This window comes from Thermobia domestica, chromosome 1, assembly GCF_964235325.1.
Source record: "Thermobia domestica chromosome 1, izTheDome1.hap1.1, whole genome shotgun sequence".
In the NCBI taxonomy this organism is placed as follows: Eukaryota; Metazoa; Arthropoda; class Insecta; order Zygentoma; family Lepismatidae; genus Thermobia; species Thermobia domestica.
Window position 1 is genome coordinate 188,701,207 of NC_137454.1, and position 21,837 is coordinate 188,723,043.

The 21,837-nt window shown below is 33.3% G+C and overlaps 1 protein-coding gene across 3 annotated transcripts in view; it reads left to right on the top strand.

Annotated features, from left to right (window-relative positions):
- Positions 1-21,837, top strand: part of LOC145692089 (cholesterol 7-desaturase nvd-like) — an 81,599-nt gene that overhangs the window by 46,094 nt on the left and 13,668 nt on the right. For 2 of the 3 annotated variants that reach the window (XM_081767386.1, XM_081767382.1), the window contains exons 2-5: positions 8,324-8,596; positions 12,304-12,499; positions 14,712-14,900; positions 16,646-16,824. In XM_081767386.1, coding sequence (XP_081623512.1) covers positions 8,336-8,596; positions 12,304-12,499; positions 14,712-14,900; positions 16,646-16,824 — 825 coding nt within the window. In that variant the 5' untranslated portion in view covers positions 8,324-8,335. Of the gene's footprint in view, positions 1-6,882; positions 7,028-8,323; positions 8,597-12,303; positions 12,500-14,711; positions 14,901-16,645; positions 16,825-21,837 lie in introns of all 3 variants that reach the window. The other variant, XM_081767390.1, reaches the window with a different exon arrangement.

Sequence of the window (21,837 nt, forward strand, 5' to 3'; positions counted from 1 at the left end):
TTTTCAAATACTTTTAGTATGCGTTCTTCCCTCAAGCGACCATGTTTTACAACCATAAAACACAACAGGCATGATTATCGTTTTATATATTTTAAGCTTTAAATTCCTCGACAGAATTCGCGACGACAAAATATCTTGAACTGAATAACAACACGAATTTCCTGATTTCAGTCGATATTTAATTTCTTTGTGGATATGATTTTGGTCTGGTGATATTGATCCCAGATATTTGAAAGTATCCACTTTGTCGAAAGTATTATTTGATATTTTAACGCATCCATAATTTGCCATATTACGATCCCGGTGAACTTCCATGTATTTAGTTTCCTTTGCATTTACTTCTAAACCAATGTCGCTGCAAGCGTTTAATAAGGACTCTGCATTTCTTTCTATTGTTCTATCATCCCCTATTAAATTTACATCATCAGCATACGCCGTAACCTGGTGCATACAATTCAGCTCTAGGGCCTGGTTGCTATCTTTAATTTTCCTTATAGCGTACGCCGGAACAAAGCTGAACAATAATGGCGATAACGCATCTCCTTGTTTCAAGCCATTCTCGACGTGGAAGCTCATGAACAAGAATTTTTCTGCTCGGACTTTACTTTGGGATTCATTTAAACACATTTTAATTAATCTAACTAGCTTTTTCGGTATTCTGAATTCTGTAAGAATTTCTTTTCGAGTATTTATCGAATAGTAAATATCTGGTCGATAGTTGATCGATTTCCCTAAATCCACACTGATAATCTCCAATAATTTCATCTGCGTATGGAATCAATCTTGTTAATAAAGTGTTAAGAGAATTGGAACAGTGATTGATTCTTTGCACTCTTCTTTAATGTATTCCATAGTTTTTTTTTTTTTTTTTTTTTTTTTTTTTTTTTTTTAAGTTTCGTAATGATATGTTGAATTCCTGTCGTTAAAAATTCAGAAACCTTCAGGACTGGGTAAACCGTGATGGTGGTTATAAGTCTAGGAAATCGCACGATCAGATGAACAGTCTATTACGCATATGATCCATGAACAGAAAATTTAGTACTTTCCCGATTCTGAATAAGCTTAAGAAACAGTCAGTGCGTTATAGAATTCGGAATTTTACCGATTTTGCAGATTCCAAGCACCGGACACAAACATTATTACGGTGGTAACATTATTACGTATGTGACCAATGAATGAAAAATTTGTTCGAAATATTCATATAATGTATATGGAAGTTAAAACTTTAAAAATTCAAGAATGTACAGAACCACCCGAAACCAAGCTCTTGATGTGCAGCTTTTAAGATTATCATATACATGTATTTCTCTCAAATTTTATTTTTTGTCAAAAAAAAGAGGGTGTGTGATGTTTTGAAGTAAAAATACTACATACAATTTTGCTAGTTATTTGTGTATCTTTTTTTTTAAAAAAGTACTTATTTTTGTGTATGAGAAGTTAAAAAATTATTATATATATATTGGTTAATCCTTTGGAATTCATAATGTAAATATGTTAAGAATTCTAAAAAAATCTTTTTGAAATTCATGGTTTATTTTAGAGGCTCTATATTATCTACATCAACCACTAATCAAATGAGTTCTTGTGCTGTAGAGAAGCGAAACAAAGTATACTTTATCAATTTAAAGTAAAATTTTGAAAAAAGCCCAAAATTTCCCAAGCAAAAAAGCGAAGCAGAAAAAAGTTTTTTTCCAAAAAAAAAGCAGTTCTTTTTTTTCGAGCCCTTGCATCTCTAACTGTAAGTGAATGAAGTGAAATTCACATTTTCATTCTTTACGGATTTTAACCTCAATTTGGGGGAATATTCACAATGTCCTAAAGAAAATATACACTAAGTTTTGTCATAATTGAAAAAATTTTACATGGTCTAAAATCTGAAATTATCTTTCATGCACATGCATGAACATGGGATTGATTTTAGCCCCTTTTACCGTCCTATATTTAGGGATGTGAAGTTTTAGTTTTATTTTATTCCTGGAATCTGTGTTGTTTTTTGCCCAAAATCGGTGTTATTTTTCGCGATTTAATATAAGCAAATGAGGGTTATTTACTTCATTCTGTGATGTTTTTTTTTTTTTTAAGCAAGTGTATTGTAAACATAGAGAAAGTGGTCTGTGAAAGCTAATTAAAATAAAATGTAACTTTAAAATTACACGAATAGATTTAATTTTTGATATCTTAAGGTTAAAAAAATAAATTATATTTTTGGACTTACTATCTGAGAAAAAAATGGCCCGATATCCTTCCTAAACTTGGATTTATTTAATGTATGATTTGAATACATATATCGACTAAAAACAACACTCCAGTGTTTCTTAACAGTTTCTTCACTTCAAAAAACGATCAATTCACATTATATTTATCTAAAACACAATTCAAGCATAGTGTTTAACATTTTCTTCCTTCAAACAATCAATTCACAATATACTTACTTAAAACGCATAGTGATGAGCGCAAGAGTCTTGGTCTTGCAGTTTTTGCAAGAGTCTTGCATGCAAGACCAAGACCAAGACCAAGACCAAGAATCCCGATGCAAGACCAAGACCAAGACCAAGGGGTGCAAGACCAAGACCAAGACCATACCTGCAAGACCAAGACCAAGACCAAGACTCTTGCGCAAGAGTCTTGCACAAGTATGGTACTACTTGATTTTTTATAGAATGTAAAAAGGAAGGGAAAAAATCATTACATCTTTCACGTGAACTTCTTGGCTCCAGTAAAAATACCGCCGGAGTGAATGTATTCCCAGTAGTTTATGCAATCCATGTGAGTCGATCTGCTCCTGTAACATATAGCTACAGTATATCGTTTTTTGAATCGGTTGTTCACTAGACGACCGACAGTATAATTCTATGAATTGTTACAAGCTATAATAACTTCAGTGTCTGATTTACTTTGGTCATCATTTGATCATTCACGACGGCCCATGATTGGATTTTGAGAAATCATGCGAAGAATAGTTGTGTCCATAAGAAGTGGATAAGCAAAAATAAACTAGAGCATGTTATGGACACGGTAGCTCAGTGACAGAGCATTCACCTCTAGTACATGGGGCCCTGGTTCGACCGTAGCTTGCGCTATGTGAGCTTCTTTGGTGAACAAACACCCTGTGCGTGGGTTTTTCCTTTTCCTCGTACTTTCTTCATTCCACCATTTCTCATCATTACTGTTTCCCTTAGCCTCAGTGTAAAAAACGTGGGACGTTAAAGTAGATATTTCATTTCATTTCAAAACATATTAGTAGTGTTCTTCTTCCAAAACTAAAGAAATGTAGTATTGAACATAGGCAATTCCGTACACCATAGGTGCCGCCTACATGGGTATGGCCTTGGCTCTGAGGTTCAAGCATCCGTTGGAAATTTTTAATGTGTACTTATAATTTAACTTATAGCCCCCTTAGGTATACGGCATATCTAGGATTCACCGATATAACAGTATACAATAATAAATAATCTATATTCACAACTGAGAGTGATTTCGTACTTATTTCAAATAACTTGAAATTTGATGCCGTTATTATGTATTTCTAATGTAGGTCTAAAGTATTTATATAAATTGAATTTACACAAAAGACATAGACAGTTCAGTCGTTTTCAGTTTTCACTCAAATTATTCTAAAATATTGTGGCCGCGGTGGCTCAGTGGTAGAGCGTTCACCTCTGGTGTTTGGGGTCCCTCGTTCGATCCCAGCCCCCGCCAAGTGAACTTTGTGGTGGACAAACACCGTGTGCGTGGGTTTCCTCGGGGTTCTCCCGTTTCCTTCCACTTTCTTCTTTCCACCATTTTCATTCATTTTTCATCATCACCGTCTCCTTTAGCCTAGCCGGCATAATCGTGGGACTAAAACTCACAAATTCATTTCATATTCTAAAATATTAAGAGGTTTAATTATTATTATTTTAATTTTTTTCTCTTTTTGGTCAATATTGCAAAACATCATCATCGTCATAATAATAGCTATTCTGTCATTATTGGCAGATCACTTGCTGCAGCTGAGAAGCTTCGAGGACTGGTCCTCAGCTAGTGTCTTCGTCTTAACGTAGCAATTTTCTGTCTTAATGTCTTTCTTCAACTAAATCTCCTTCCTCCCCTCCCTCTAGCACGTCCCTCATAATACAGTTCCTCCTCAGCCAATGTCCTCATCTTAATTACATCTAAAATTCTTCTTTTATCCCCTACTGCTACTATTTCTAAAACCTTCGCATTCGTTTTCCGTTCAACCCAGCTGATTCTCCCCTTTTTTCTCCATGCCCACATTTCGAAAGTCTGATTGTTTAATCGTTTTTGCATAATGTCCTTGTTTCTGCCCCATACAGTACATATTAGAATCTGTGAAAACGAAATTTCAATATTTAATTGGGAGTTTGTTCAATACAAAGATGAGCTAATTGTGGTTGGAAAGGAAAAAATCTGACGCCTTTAGAGTGTAAAAATAATTTTGCAATTTATGGTATTTCAGTAATCTGTGCTGTCTTGGTTTTCTTTCATGCGTCTCACTGTCAGGGGTAGCCTCCCCAGTTTGGGAACCAGTGGAGTATTGGATCTGTTAAAACATATAAAAATATTACGAAATGTTGTGATTTATCTTATAAATAGTGAAGCGTAATCACCCATTGAAAAAAAAAGTAAAGGTCATCGCCTATGTTGTACAGTATCATCACACTTACACGAAGGTAAAATATATTAAATTTAGAAACATACATTGTATTTCCCTCACTATTGACGCAATGTAGGATTTATTATCCCTTATATCCAAATTAAAATTTACTTATGAAAATCATAGATTTCTTAAACGCAAAACTTGCAAGACTCTTGCAAGCAAGACCAAGACTGGGTGTGCAAGACCAAGACCAAGACCAAGACTAGGTGTGCAAGACCAAGACCAAGACCAAGACCGAGGGTTCCAGTGCAAGACCAAGACCAAGACCGCATGTGCAAGACCAAGACCAAGACCAAGACCACCCGGGTCTTGGTCTTGGTCTTGCATTTGCTCATCACTAAAAACGCAATTCATATCAACGCACATTTTCACTTAATGGCGAATTTATATTTCCTTCAATGTTTCTTATTTTTGAAAGGACAAAATTGTCAATATTTCCACATTTTCTTCTGTAAGGTTTTGTCTCTTTTCCGTAACTACGGAGTTGTATTTTGAAAACTATCTTCCAGAATCAACGTTGGAAGCTGGCAATGGTGCTGCTTCAAGAGCACAGGCAGCAAAATCTGAGGGGGAAAACTTTCACTAACCAATCGGCCTAAAAATAACAGGACTGATTGTCTTCTGTGAATCACATTTTGTTGCAAAGGAAACTTGTGTTATTTTATTAGTATTATCGGCCAACATGGCGATTTCGCGAATTTATCGCTTTATGCAGTTCATTTCGGTGTTTTTTTTTTTAAAAAGCACCAAATTTGCGTTATTTCGCGATTTAAAAACACCAGAAACTGTTTTCTATCATATATTTAGGTATATCTATATTCTTTACTTTGCCTTTGTTTTCGATGTTATCGTTAAAAAGAAAACTTCACGTCCCTACCTATACTTGATGGATTGCAACTCCAAACGATAGGGTTAATTCTGCAACTGGAAGAAAGGCACATACCAAATTTAATCAAAATCGGATATATTTTACGAGAGTTATCGTGGAACAGACGTACAAACACACAAATGCCAATCGGGTCAAATAGTACAAGCTTTGCAAATGCTTGCTTCAGTTATGAAATACGATTTTCCTTGATGAGCTACGTAAGAGGGGGAAAATAATTGAAATGCCTTGAACAATTAACACAATTCATGATTTTTAATACAATTCATGTCCGAAAATTGATTACAACATGAATACATAAATTGATTGGGGGGCACGATGCCTCAGTGGTAGTTTGCTTACTTCTTGTGCGTGGGGTCCCTGGTCCGATCCCCGTACAAATAAGTTTGAGGTGGACAACATTGTATCCGTGGGTTTTCTAGGGGTACTCCCATTTCCTCCCACTTTCTCAATGCACCAATTTTTCCATCATTCATCTCCCTTAACCTAAATGGCATAAATGTGGGACGTTAAGCTAAAAGATTTTCGACTAATTGAATATAAAATATGACAGTCCAGGAGACAAAACCACCTGAATTTTTAGGAATAGTTTAGAGAAAATGCCGGAGGAGCGAAATGACCACAACAAATTAAATTCTGTTTCCGACAAAACATTTGTGTACATACACACACACACATATATATATATATATATATACCACTGACAGCTCTTGAAGTCACATCGGTAAAAATTAAATTTTGTCGGTACAAACTATGGGAGAAAATCATACCTACTGTTCTATTTATTGTATTCAAGAATTTGAATACGTAAATCAATCTATTCATCAGCTATGTAAGTTGTCAAGGCAATAAGAACAGAAAACTCCACGATAACAGCAGTCTAGTTTATTTTATTTAAAAAAAAAATACTTCGAAATAACCCACTAAGAATATCTTGATTGTTTATTTTTAACATAATTTATCTAGTTTATTTGTATATAATTTATATAATTTAATTAAACTACTGAAAACTTCAGATGAGACTGAAAGCAGACACAGGGCCACACCGTAGCTGCGGTGTCGCCATTATGAAACAGCCTTTAGCTAGACATAAAATAAGTGAGGAGGATCTAACATAAAATTTAACTTTGAACTGAGTAATTACAACTACAACTTTAGTTGAATTGGTTTTGGTTTGGCGCAAAGTAGATCTATTACTATACGTGCTTTTGTTTCTGTGGCAATTAACCTTGTTCCTTAACACATTTATTTCTGTGCTAATATATACCGATGATGAATTCTGAATCCAGATTCATTGGATTGTTTGGGTTGACTCTAGTTTCGCGTTTCTTTTCAGCACCGTTCCTATATGAGACATAGACCTACAATTTAAACTGGAATCCGGACCACAGTAGGCCTAATGGGTTCAACTTCCAGGGATTTCATACGGAAAATCGAACCGGAGACACTGTACATGAAATCACGCGCACAAGGCACTAGCGGTAAGCCAGACTTTATACAATATACCTACTTGTAAAAATATCCGAATGAGAGAATTCCAGAAGAATTGCCATACTGCAGTTGTGGATTTCCACGTGTTCTCAGTGTTTTGTCGCATTGAATCCTTTTCATAAACAGATTTAAAAAAAAAAAAAATCCTTTTTAACTCAATAATTATGCATTTCGTTTTCTTTTTTTTTTTCCAGCCTACACAGTACAATGATGAGAATGAAAATAAATGCATGCATGCATTACCATCGTCTTCCCTGTTCTTTCAGTATTTTACATGGAAAGCGCCATTGCGGATTTAAATTCCATGTTGTATTTATTTCATATTCATAAAAATTCCTTCGGACGTATTCTTGTTCTTTTCTTTGGCTGAAGACTTTATTGATCGTCCGTCGACCGTTTTGAGACGAACACCAAACCAAACATCATGCAAGTATACAGTATATCGCGTGAGATTTTTTAACAAATATTTTCAGCATGAAATTAGGTCAAGACAGTCCCCAACCCCCCAACATTTATTGACTACGAAATGTTAAAATTCTCTACCCATTCTTCTCCCATCCCCCACCCTCCTCCACCTATAAAATATATATCTGTATTATTCTGCTCATTTCCGCCAGTTCAACAACTCCCCCCCCCCACTTCCTTCCACAATAAATAATTTTGTAAAATATTTGTGCATGTGTTCACAGAGAGGTGGAGTTACCAGCATTAAATACAAATAAGTTAGTCTTGCTTATAAACTTTTGGGTATGTGTGGAGGGGAGGGGGAGCTACTCTCAAGTGACATATTACATTTTAATGAGAAAAGTTCAAGATAAAAGCAATTGTAATGAAACATTGTTAGGAAATAGGATTAAATGAATGTACTTAGTTTTTTTTAGCCTATAATATATATACCAATGATACCCTATGTCAACATTAGCATCACTAAAATCCATAATAACGGATGACAATATCGAAGTAAGTTACTCATTGGTATAGAAACTGCCCTGTAAGTTTCTAGTTACGAGAATACCATACGTATTTATGTGCTTTAGTTTGCAGTACACCTTATTATCTATCCTCCTTTATCATAATTTGAAATTTGCACTTTGTGCAAAAAATACATTCTTGAAATTTACATTAAATAGTTATATTATTAAACGATAATATTAAAGAATTATGTTTATTCCTAGGTATAACAAAAAAAGTTTGAAATTCTTGAACTACCAATATTGAATCTTAAAAAAGTAGCGAAAGCAATATATAGTACAAAAGCAATTATGTAATTATCGTTATAATTTCAGGGCATTGATGTAATGAACGTATCACGGGAGGAGATGTGGGGCCTACTTCAAAACTCAACGAAACAAGCCACCATGCACGACGATGGAGCATTGCTACCAGTATGTGTACAGGAGATGGTCATGGCACTTCTCACCCAGGTGCCTGCTCTCGAGCATCTTCTTGACTTCTCTGTCGTTTTCGGAACATTGTGGCAATGGATTTGGTATATCGTGGGAATGGTCCTCTTTGGAATAACCTATTATTACACTTGGCTTCCTGTGAACTGGCATAGGGTAAGTTTTAGCAATTATTTTTAAAGTACTATGTACACTGAAAGAAAATCAAGTAAAAAAGTTTGGGTTAAAAGGCTCTCCGTTAAGTTATCCAGCCTATAATCCCTGCAAGCCTATTCAAATTACAAGAATGGCACTGTTAATACGAAACCCTCAGGAAGCGGGGACACGTTCAATGTTCTAATACAATGTAAGTAAAACGATAGTAAGTAAGATAAAATATTGTATAGGCTATTAAAAATTTTGTCAAAGAAAATTCCAGTTGTAATTGAAAGCAAGTAAATATGATAACTTTAGGTAGATCTATAGATAAGATATTCCAGTGATGGCATTCTTTTTTTTTTTTTCGGTAGTGGTTGTAGCAAATGCAAGTTTATATAAGTTTAAAAGTATAAGTTTGAGAATATTGAATTGTAGTACTCGGAACCGATAAACATTACTTACACTAAATTCGAAATGTGAGATACTAAGATCACTTACAAATTATCATTTAATGCAGTGCTTCTCAAACTCTTTTCAAATGGAAACTATATTTTTGTCAATGCTCTACAAACGAAGACCCTGCTCTTTTCCCTTCGAGAACAAATATACATAAAAGCATATGCTAATACCAGTATAAGCCTACTTATATTTTTAAAGTAGTAGTAATTAAAATTCCCTTTATTTAAGTTGGTATTAACAGAAGAAAATACATATTACTTTTTAATGATTAAAGGTTTAATGGTTAATGATTTAAGAATGTTCTATAACACGTCTACATAAGGTATTAGAATTTGTATAACTTTGGCGTTATTAAAATTTATACTTGTTTGAGATCCTCAACTATAGTGTATAATATGGAAATCACTCGAATTTTTTTTGGGGAAGACTAATGTTCAATCTAAGGCGATCACAAATTTAGACCTCGAGGGCCACTTGTGGTCTACAAAGTACAGTTTGAGAAAATATAATCTAAACAGTAAATGTATAAACAAAATAAAATGATAAACCCAGCAAAGCGTTCATCACATAGATTGAATGATTTATACTAAATTCTGAACTGGAAATTAGTCAGTCAACCTTTAACACTTTGTGTCATCTCATGTGCATATATTTTATGCGTAATTGGTCTACTAACCGGGGTCCATTTGCATATGTTGTGCACATTTCACGTGTTATTCTATAGGTGAGTGAACGCTGCTGGATCCGGAGTAAAATATGTGGTTTATGGGCTTGGAGATTTTTAAAGTGTTAAACTAGTGTTAACATTCATCTTGAATACCTTTTATGCAAATACATACATACCTACAGAAGAACACTTACGCGGGGGATCCACCGGAACCGGACCCCTTCAAAAAGTTTATAAGTTTATATACATTTATACACTATCTTAATAAAAACCATCTTTATTTAGCAATTAAATTAATGTGTAGCATAAAGATTTGATCTTTCACTTGATCTATACTACTTCTTTCCTTATAAAAAAATCTACTTCTATATTTTCTTCTGAAAATGTAAGTTGCTATACTTAATTACTTATCGTGTTTTTCGCGTGTAGAACAGCACCAATTCAATATATTTTGCCTGGTACGGTAGCTGCAAGAAAATTGTATAATTATTTTAAACGAAGATTTAGTTTCATTGTACTGAAAATGATACTTTAAGAGATTGTTTCTTTTATGTTTAAAAATCAATTTGAATCTAAGAAAAAAATGTCAATATTTGACGCTGACAAAAAAACTCTAATCTGGCTATTTGATATTTATTTTGTATTTCAGGTATGATACATTAGCTTAATGATTTATATAGCTATCCTATAAAGTGCCTACAAGCTGATAGTAAAATAATAATAATAATAATAATAATAATAATAATAATAATAATAATAATAATAATAATAATAATAATAACTTTAAGTGCTGCGAACAGCTCATAATCAAAAATACAGCACTTGTGAAATATCAATATATAACCTGATACAATAGGTTACAAACTAAACAACAATTAAATAGATGAATTATGAGACTATTGTCAACTTAGCAGATTAGGGCATTTGTCAGAATGTTAAAATGTAGAAGATGGGGCATAATGAAACAACAAAGAAAAGTTATGTTTTACAATGGCTGCGTTATTTATTACAATAGGTTCATTCGTAAAGCATGGATTGAAAGAACAATCTTTTCTCTAATGCCATGGATATCTGTTAATAACTCCAAATACAAGATAGGATAAACTATTATTAAAAAAAGGTCTAATTGTTTCATAATACCCCAATAAATCATCATCATCATAAGTATTCTGCCATTATTTGTAGGTCCTTGCCGCAGCTGAGAAGCTTCCATGCACCACAGTCTTCAGCTAACTTCTTCGTCTTTGAGGTGCAATTTTTCTATTTTGATATCGTCCATCAATTGCAGCCTCCTTTGCCCTTTCCCTCTTTCCTGCCATCATACATCTAGTACGTCCCTCATGATACAGTTACTTCTTACATGTTATCCAATGTCCCAGAAAGTGTATTTTCCTTTTCTCAATAATATCTAAAATTGTTTTTATCTCCTTCCATCATTTCTAACACCCTCTCATTCATTTCCCGCTCGACCTAGGCAATTTTCTCCATTCTTCTCCACATCCACATTTCGAAAGCTTCCAGTCTGTTAGTTAAAGGCGTATTTCAGCGCTTTTTTTATCTTTCCCTTCAAAAGAAAGGAAAAAGACGAGAAGAAAAAGGGCGAGGTTTGCAATTATTATAATAAAATGGACATATCTTGAAATCCATTAAGATTAAAAATACTTTAAGGATATAAGAAGTGCGAGGCCGTTTGTCGAGCAAATAGAGGGGTCAGAGGAGCGACGTCACCAGCTACCCAAAGCTAGTATAAAATACATTACTTTTTTGTCATTGAAGATTGGCCGATAGTTTCTTGTCATAAATTGAATACATTTATTAATCTATGTGACTAATAGTTTTTCTCTTCATATGCTCAGTATAAATTAAAAATTTTCAAACTCTTCTTGTTATTTCAAGTTTCAGTAATGGGATCAATGCCTTTTGATTCCTTCCATACTAATGTATAAAAGAATGTGTATGCATGTGTGTCTGCAATAAGATTTTCGTATAGAAAATAGTACCTAGAGCTACAAAATTTTGAATATAGATCTTCATAGTCTAAATATATGGGAGTTAAAATAATTCTCACCTCATATGTTTTATATATATATATATATATATATATATATATATATATATATATATATATATATATATATATATATATATATGGAATAATGAGATTGTTTTCAGTATGATGCAATTCTGAAGGGAAACTCCAAGCACAGTCCTTCAGCGAGTTCATGCTTGATGTTTATTCTTCGTGGTTTAACTAATTGTTCTGAAATAGGGTTAGCTTGCTTTCCATTAATGTTGCACACCTGATTTGAGTAATCGCAAGAAAGAAGAAAAATGTTAGCGAAGTTAGAAAGTGGGGTTAATTTTTGCCAAATTTAAAACCACAATGGACATACGGATGATGATTGGTGTTTTGTTTAGAATAAGTAGTAGATTGTTAACCAAACATACACATTTGATTGGAAGTTATTATATCACTTCTACTTAAAAAAAAAGTAAGAATTTGCACATACTATGTATTCTCATATCGTGTCATTACAGTACTATTGTTTAAACTTACAGAGCTCTTCTTGAACTTACGTGTAGGCTTGTATTATTTTAGGATTTGAGTGAAGTTGGGTATGGTAATTTGACAGACTGTCGCGCTGCGCGTGGTAAATCCAAGAAGGAGCTTGTACAAGAAGCAATGCGGAGAAGGAAGATAGGGAAAATGCCACCTGTTTATCCTAATGGATGGTTTGCACTCTTAGAAGCTGATGAATTAAAACCTGAACAAGTGAAACATGTCTCTGCGCTTGGTAAGTTAATCAGAAGTCTAAGTTCATACTTGTGAACTATGTTCTCTCGATATATACTTATCAGTGTTAAATTGAATTTCTACAAATAATTCATGATTTATCATGGCGTAATTACAAATTCACACAAATAGATACTATTACTTTTCATGGGCGTACATTTGATGAATTAAACTCTTTCCGTGTCAATATTTCTGGAATATTAATATCACTATTTTGACATGGAAAGAGTTTAATCCAATCTTATTTATATTTCCTATAGTCTAAATTTAAGCACTCGTGTAACTATTTCCTTTGCCTGTATCAAATAGATATTTTGTAAGGGTTGTTTTGGCGGTCTAGCATGTGATTATAGCATATGATCATAGCATATGCTATAGCATCATAGCATATGATTATGTTGCTATGATAACATAATCTAAATATCTTTAAATTATATAAAAGAGTAGGGTAGAAAATTAAGAATTTTTAGAATTCAAAAATTAAGTAAACTGAAAGTACGCATGGTTCAAAAATATTTTAGAATATTCTTAAATAAATTCCAACCATTCTAAGCTATACAATCTGTATTCAAGATTAACTTTCAAACATTGTTTTTTCTTCTACGATAATAATACGGCATTCGGAAAGCATATAACTTCTTCAATACAGAAAAATAAATAAATAAAATAAGAAGATAATAAAATGAGGCAAACAAATAACAGTGACCAACTTAACGGAGATTTAAGAAAGTGATCGAATTACGAGAGAATTGTCGTGTATTAACATAACCTGCACCCCTCTGCAATAAATAAAATTGAGAGATCATCGCTATATTGTACCCTATATTGTATATTATATTCTATATTGTCACCAAAGTTTCATTTTATATATTTTTCTTTATATTTTCTTTCTCTAGTAGCCATATTTGCTAATAGTAGTTATAATAATAAATAGTTAGTAGTAGTATTGTCTTCAGTTATAGGAATAATAACTATTGTCTCAACTCTTTCTCCACAAGAGTAGCGTGTATACATTTGGTGTCCTTGGTCCCAGGTTGGATTCTCGGTTGGGGAAGGAGTACGATTTTCAATTAGACAATTGAAGATTTATTTGACACTGATATCGAATTCGGTTTAGAAAGCCAAAAATAATAGTGATTAGAGTGGTTTACTGACTGCACATCATACAATTGAAAGTGTTTGACTTGCTATGCCCCTTTCTTTCATAGATTATAACGCCAGAAGTTTGAGTTGCAGTATATTGTTTGCTTTTTGTTCGTTTTATTAGTAAAATATACCATGTAATATGTACAAGATAGAAACGAAATGTAAAAATGTTTTACGGTTAACTTTTCCTGTATCGCTAGACTGATATTGATTATATTTGGTACATAAGCTGACCCTGTACTAACCTAAATTTTTATTATATTAATTTGCCGGAAGGGTAGAGAGGTTCAAATATTTATGCCAAAAGTACAATATCTCATGAGTCCGTCAGGTTAGAGAGATGAAACTCTGTATAAAAATGTTTCATTTAAAAAAAAATAATAAAAAAGAAAAGAGAACACGTGTCCCAACGTTTTTGAAAGTTTTCGTTTCAAAAGGGGGAGAGCAAAGGGCATTTTTTGTATAAATAAAATGAATGTAACAATGCTTGGCGGCCAACTCCTCCTAAGCGCTGCACCAATTTGATTTGTGACACATGAGTGGATCATGGCTTAACTTTTATTTTTATCATATTATTGGTATGGGGAGTGAGATGGGGTGATGCGTAGGGGGTGAAAAGCAGGCGATATGTAAAAATAAAATCAAAAACTACCGACATTAGTGTCTGTTCCATAGTTTTCGGACTTGATGAGAGGAATAATGGTGCTTCCGATGCAGTTTAAGTCCAAATTATTCTCTTATCGGCTTGGAAGGCGCGGCTGGATGTGGAAGGGGGATGACATGTAAAAATAATCGAAAACTACCGATATTACTGTCTAATCCATAAATTTCGAGATGACTGAAATGAATAATGACATTTCTTGATGCCGTTTAAGTCCAAGTGCAGCCTCATCGACATGAGAATGATGGGTGAGAAGGGATGACATTACGGATTTTTATTATTACACTTTCATTGAATTGTGTACCCCAAGGAGGAATAGAGTTCAAATACACTCATTAAATATAATTTCCCCCTTGCAAAGAAGAGCATTTCAGCAAATATATATAATGCAAATAATACTTTTTAGGAGAGAATTTCGCAGTCTTCCGTACGAAAAGTGGAGAGGTGTTCGTTTTGGATGCGTATTGTCCTCATCTGGGAGCAAATCTCGCTGTTGGAGGCACGGTTCATGGAAATTGCCTAGAGTGTCCCTTCCACGGCTGGCGTTTCAGAGGAGAAGATGGAAAATGTACATCTATTCCCTATGCAGAGAAAGGTAAATAGTAATCTGTATTTATAAAATTAAATATGTTAAGTATGATTTGTAACAAACTGGGAAAAATTATTGTATTTTTTTTTTCTACGATAAACACTAAAACAGTTATTGCTAAGACATTGTTAATTTCTTGCTCCACGATTTTGAAATTTAGATGATGTACTTTGAGTGTTACATAAAGCCTGGAAAATATATTATCTTAAAAAAGAAATACTTACCTTATGGCAACAGTCTACCCCTGTTTGCCTTTGCAAGATTACGAAAAGTTGTGAATTGCCATTTGCGAACACACTACACGAAAAGTGTTTCACAACTGTGAGCTTTTCTTCCGAAATTCGCATTTCAATTTTAAATACACACAGTGTGTAGTATCACGTGAACATCCATCAGAGACATTCGTTTTGCCTAGAGAAGCACCAGTTACACAGTGTGGATAATTTTATAGTTCTTTCCTCTTATGTTATCTTTTCTGAGTATTTTACCCTAAGAGACGTTTAACCCACGTATCGTAATGTAGTTACTTGGACTATTAAGCTAGCAGGTCATGGATAAGAAGACCAGTTGCTTCTCTCTGTGGCTGTAAGGAATGTACGAAAAACTGCAACTTTAGTAGCTGGCGTGAGGGAATAGATTGAAAATTAGAATTAGGGACACCATATATGGAAATTGGAATTATGGATATCATACATACAAGAACAGAATAACCACATGAGTTTTCACAGGAGAGTATACATTTCTAATAAAATAAGAATTTAACACTTTTCAGTGGAAATTAATGTGATTGATTCTATATTGGTTGTAAATAAATTTTTAGCTGTCTACCTTGCGAATGTAAGCTAGTGGTTAACTTTCTTGTTTCGTACTTGGGAGGTCTGAGTTTCAAATTCGGCGATTGGTCATCCTGATGGGTTTTTCATCACTTTTACCAGGTGAATGCTGGGATGGTACCTTGAAAGTCCTGTAACTTTTTGTACTGTTGCTGTTGGTTATTCCAGCATAAATTACCTTCACGAATTATATCTGGAAGTTATTTAAATAAATAAAGCTACAGTTTCTTTTTTAAAATCACCAATTAAGGTAAAATCAGGTAAAAAGTTTCTACAATTTCCGAAATATCTTAAGGAAATTTAATTTCATCTAGCCGCCTCCTCCTCCTCCTCCTTGTTGTTGTTGTTGTTATTATTTCTAATGATACTACCTATTTAGTAATAGTGACTAGGATTTATTTTGATATTCTGAATGTTGACTTTTTTTAAAAAAAAAAGTACTAGAAAAATCCTTTTCTTTCGTAAATACTGTATCTAGAGATGAAGGGCCAATTTTAACTACCGATTCCGGCAATCTGAGAAATTTTAACAACCGATTCGGATAAACTGGTGTGAATTGCTTGAATGACACAATTGCACTTATTTGTTAAATCATAATTATTATTGATTAGGATTGTCATTTTTCACACCGCATATTGTTTCTGCAGAGAATTTTTCACAAATTCAAATCAATTTCAATAATAGATTTACTATACCTAATATTCTATTCCTTCCTCCTAGTTTTTGTTTTTTACTAATTGCAATGACGCTTTGAAATTGACCTATTTTTGAAAAAAATATATATATATATATATAAAATACAAAAGAAAAAACTAAAAGCTCTTTAAAATGAATCTTAACTTTTATAACTTAACGTATTTAATTTTTTTTTTTTTTTAAAAAAAAAGAAAATGCTAATTCTGGTATTGGTTGTAAAAGTTCCAGATTTTGCAAAAGTGAAACGTTGGACTTGCTTGGAAAGAAACAGCTTCATTTTTGTATGGTATCACGCAGAAGGAACAGAACCTTATTGGTGGCCAACTGCAGTAAAGGAAATCGAGAATAAAAAATGGGTTTACAGAGGACGCTCTGAGTTTACAATTAGTGCACACATCGAGGTAAGTACATATGATTATTTTGTTATATGTAGTGTGTGAATTAAGACAATTTTATAGTAAAATTAGAGGGTTTAAAATTATAATACAAAATCTATATAAATAAGATAGATCTTGTTTTCTTGCTTTTACACAGCTATGCACAATATCAGTTCTTCACATTTTACATTCACTTGCATGATTTTTATCTTAGTAGAGTAGAAGTTTATCAAAGACGTTAAAGATGCAGAAATAGAAATAGCATCATAAATTATTCTCATACATTTATTTAGTTATATTCTGTAGCCAAAAGTATCTTGTAGATATTACAGAAAGGAATTAATTATAAGAATAAAAGCAATCTTAAAGAATACTAAAAGGAAAGAACATATTTTTCCGAGAGCATTTACTATTCATTGTAGAGGGGAACTTCCTTTAGTAATTCGTATGCTTACTTAAGCCGTCCTCTTCTGCCTTCCGGTGTAGAGGGGTTTCCAGGGAGCTTTCCAATCATCTCTGTTTCATGCTGTTTTCTGCACTGTCTTCCATGGAATCTTCCTGTTCTTTGCGATTTCTTGAATGCCTTGCAGCCATGTTTTCCTCGGCCTTCCTTTTGATTTCTTTCCTATAACTCTCACCTCATAGACTTGTTTTACTATTCTCTTTTCACCCATCCTTGTTAAATGACCAAACAATCTCAACTTCTGGATTTCATCTTCTAATGGAACTACTTTTATCATTTCTCTTATTTTGGCATTCCTTATCTTATCTCTTCTTGTTTTACCTTCTATTTTTCGCAGAAACGTCATTTCCGTTGCTTGTAATTTCTTTTGTTGGTTTGTATTAAAGGTCCAAGACTCACAAGAATATGTTAGTATTGGCTTATATATCGTTTTGAATACAGTTGTTTTTGTTCCTTTTGTTACTTCCTTTCGGTTCGGGAACTGTCCCTTTAACCCATTAAAACACTTTCTTGCAGCTTCTGCTCTGTTAGAAATTTCTGTGTATAGTTTTACTTTGTTTATTCAGGTTCCTAGGTATTTGAAGTTATTCACTTTTCTACTGTTTCATTTCTTATTTTGATGTGGTGCTTTTTGTCTTCTCTAGAAATTACCATCGGTTTTGTTTTGCTTATATTTATTTTTTTAGATTTCTCTTTTCCAACTGTTCTCTCCACAGATTTAAGTTGTAGTTCAAATTTTCTTCTGATTTGGCTATTACAAACTACATCGTCTGCAAATGCTAATTCAGCGATTTTTATTGGTTTCATTTTCCAAATACCCACTTCGTACCATTTGTTCTTCTTGCGGCATTATATATAAGAATTATAATGGGCTACTAGGGCAATATGGTGAAACAATACAAAACGACAACGGAACAGGAATCCTAGAGTTTTGCGTCGAACTTAGTAATAACAAATACAAAATTTAAAAATAAAAATATCCACCTGTATACAAGAGAAGAACCATCAAGGAAGGAGAAGTCTATAATAGATTGCATATTAGTACCTAGATAAAACTGGAAAGAAAACAAGGATGTAAGAGTTATGAGAGGACCAGAAATAGGGAACGATCATTATTTTTTAGCCATGGAATTAATAGTTACTAGAGAAAATACAAGAAAACCAGCCATTAGAAAAAGGAAAGCTACAGAGAAAATAAAAATTAAGAAATTGAGAGAAGGCCCTAGAAGAGCATACACACAAGAAGTGTTCGAAAGGTAACTGCAAGAAGAAGAAATATAGGACGTAGAAGAACTTTGGAAGCAGTTTAAAACAACAATCGTAAAGAAGGCAGAGCAGGTATGCGGGAAATTCAAAATTGGGGGGATCGCAAATTAAAACAACAGCATGGTAGAATGATGAAATTAGAGGAAGTCAAAGAGAAGAATAAGAGATGGAAAAACTATCAACGAAAACGGATATCGACTATGAAAGATACAAAGAACAGAGAAAAGACAAAGGATCTAGTAATAAAAAGTAAAAAGGAAGCTTGGGAAGACTTCGGGGAAAGGTTACAGGCGAATTATCAAGGAAACGTAAAGTTATTCTATGATGCACTAAAATCTATGAGAAAAGAACAGAAAAAGAGCCAAAAATTAAAAGAATATATGATAAAGAGGGGAAAGTATTGGTTAAGGAAGAGGAGATAATAAAGAATGGGGAGAATACTTCGAAAAAACAGACAGAGGAGGAGGATCCAATACAAGGGAGAAATAGGAGAGTCGAAATTATAAGGCAAAGGTTAAGGAAATATGCGTATAGAGGAAACGAAAAACAGACACAAGAAGACAGCAGACACAAAACGGAAGAAATGGAAAATAACATCCAAGAAGAAGAATTGGAGAGGACAATAAAGAAAATGAAAGCCGGAAGAGCATCAAGACATGGTGAAATTGCTCCAGAAATGATAAAGCATTTAGGTACGTTTGGAAGAAAGATGCTGCTAAATTTATTTAACTTGATTTGGAAGAAGGAACAAGTGCCCAGTGATTGGGAAAGTACTCACTTATAAGAAAGGAGATAAGAAAAACTGCAATAACTATAGAGGGATTTCACTCCTGAGTACAGCAGCTAAAATCTTTGCAAAGATTCTCAATGAAAAACTAAGGAAGGAAATCGAGCCGCAATTGGAAGATTCTCAAAGTGGATTTAGAGCAAACAGAAGCACACAAGATCAAATATTTACGCTAAGACAAATCAGAAAAAGGAATGAATCAAAATAAAGAAATCCATCTTTGTTTCATAGATCTAACGAAAGCATTTGATACTGTCAGAAGAGAAGAAATATGGAAAAGCCTCAAAAACAGGAAATTCGTATACTTATTATTTGTCAATGATTGGAGTTTAACATCCTTTTCCACCATCGAAACTGTATGAAACAAAATCTAGTGTATAAAGTGGGATCCGAATCATTCCTCGGTGTTGAGAAGAAATGGCTAACTAAGAATACACGAATTTAGTAGTATCTATTTTCTGCCTTTCTATCTTAGTTGTTTCAAGCTCTGGTAAGGAATTCACAAATAAGTCTAGTGGTTTCACAACATGGGTGGTCTTTTTGCTATGCCCATGATCCATCAGTTATTATTACTCGTTTCCAGAAGTCGACATAACAAGATAATAGTTTATGAAGTTGATAGCAAGTGTAGAATTTGCGCAGTCACTGTTTCTATCTCAATAGACGAGGTACCCAGCAAACGGAAATTTTCCACTCCGACATACTTCTTATATAGCTGTTTCGGCGTCCACTATGATAATTTTCTTGCGATGTTCTCCTAGTTTCAAATCGATCCAAAGATAAGCGGTTGGTTTGGATTTAGCAAATTTGTCGAATACTCTTTGTAATAGCGTAATAGCTCCGTGATTTATTAGGATACATATTCAATATTTATTTAAAAGGTACTTACTCCAAAAGCACCATAAATTATCTAATTGTGAACGTTTCAGCAAAGTTGTTGCCTACATAACGCATATCTTTCCAGAAAACTAGCGTTTATCTGTAATCAACAGGATGTAGTTCCACAGATGACATTAGTTTTCTAAATAGATATGTGCTGAAAGTGGCAACAATTTTTTGCTGAAACGTACAGAATTAGATAATTTTTGGTGCTTTTGAGATAAGTACCTTTAATGTATACTCTTTGTATTTGTTGAGCAATTTCACACGTTTTAATATTCTCTCACCACCACCGAAGACAGTCGAACGGATTATATCTGATCTTTCACATTTGCAATATTAACATTTTAAAACCAATTATATGCTCACAGAGACTAAATCATATTAGCCAGAGGTAACTAATACCATTGAACAAACATGTTACATATATACTGCACAAATAAATATTAGTTACCAGTCCTATATTGTTCAATGACACAGCAATTCTCAGGATTTTGAGAACATCCCTCGTATATACACTATGCTTGATTCTTAGTTTCCTTTTATTTTCTTGATCCTTTGTCTCTTGTTTTAGTTTTGAAATGAAACTTCTAGCTTAATGCCTCGGCAGTTATGCCCTTTGGCTTAAAAGAAACCATGATAAATTCGTATAATTTATAATAAAGTTGATGAAGTAAGAGGAAATGTAAATGTCCTATGAAGACTTAACGCACGCACTGTTTGCTCACCAAGAATCGAAAAAGGTATGACGTTAGCTCTACAAAGGGAGCTCATTCTTCAAATACAGTATATATACGATGCCAATTTAGCCGTCGTGGTTGCATATTTTTAGATACTGTTTTAGGAAATTTCACGAGAATTTCCCACCAACTGAAAACTTCTTGATTGTTCCTCTCAGTGTTGAGAATAAACTTACTGAAAAGTAAATATTAAATCAGTAATACATCATTCAAAGGAGTTTACTAGGAACAATTTTAATATGAAACTCATTATAGTCATCAGATCTTAATTTTGTGATAAATACTTAATTTTAATATATATATTCGAGAATACATATATAATACGTGGAGGCCCGCGCGAACATAAAATATCGCATCCGCAGCATCTCTATCCACATCCGCACTTGCATTCGAAGATATAACAAATATAGGAACTTTATGTATAACAGTTATGATTTTGACAATAGTTTCTAACATAATAATTGTAATAATTTCCTTTATAGTTTTGTGAATCCTATAATATAATAATAATAGCATTCAAACTAAACATTAATATTTTTTTCCTGTTACAAGCCAATTAGGTTAAATAAAATGAAATAAAATTCATGCAAACACAAATTACTAAATTAATGGAAAACATACGTAATTAGTTAAGATCCCCTAAAAAGCAGATTTCTGATTAAATAAAAAAGTCAGATTGGTAATACCATATCTGTTAATTAATTCTAGAAGCAATCGCTGTTTTTCTCTCCCCAATCCTTTTAATGCATAACTGTTTTCGTTCAGAACACAAAGGTGAAATGTCGATAAAAGGTTCTTGAGAAAGCAGAATAAACTACCTGAAATAAACTCGCATAAAATCAGATTAACATTTCATGTTATTGTAAGGTTTTGAAATCAAAAAAACAATAAAACACAAAGAA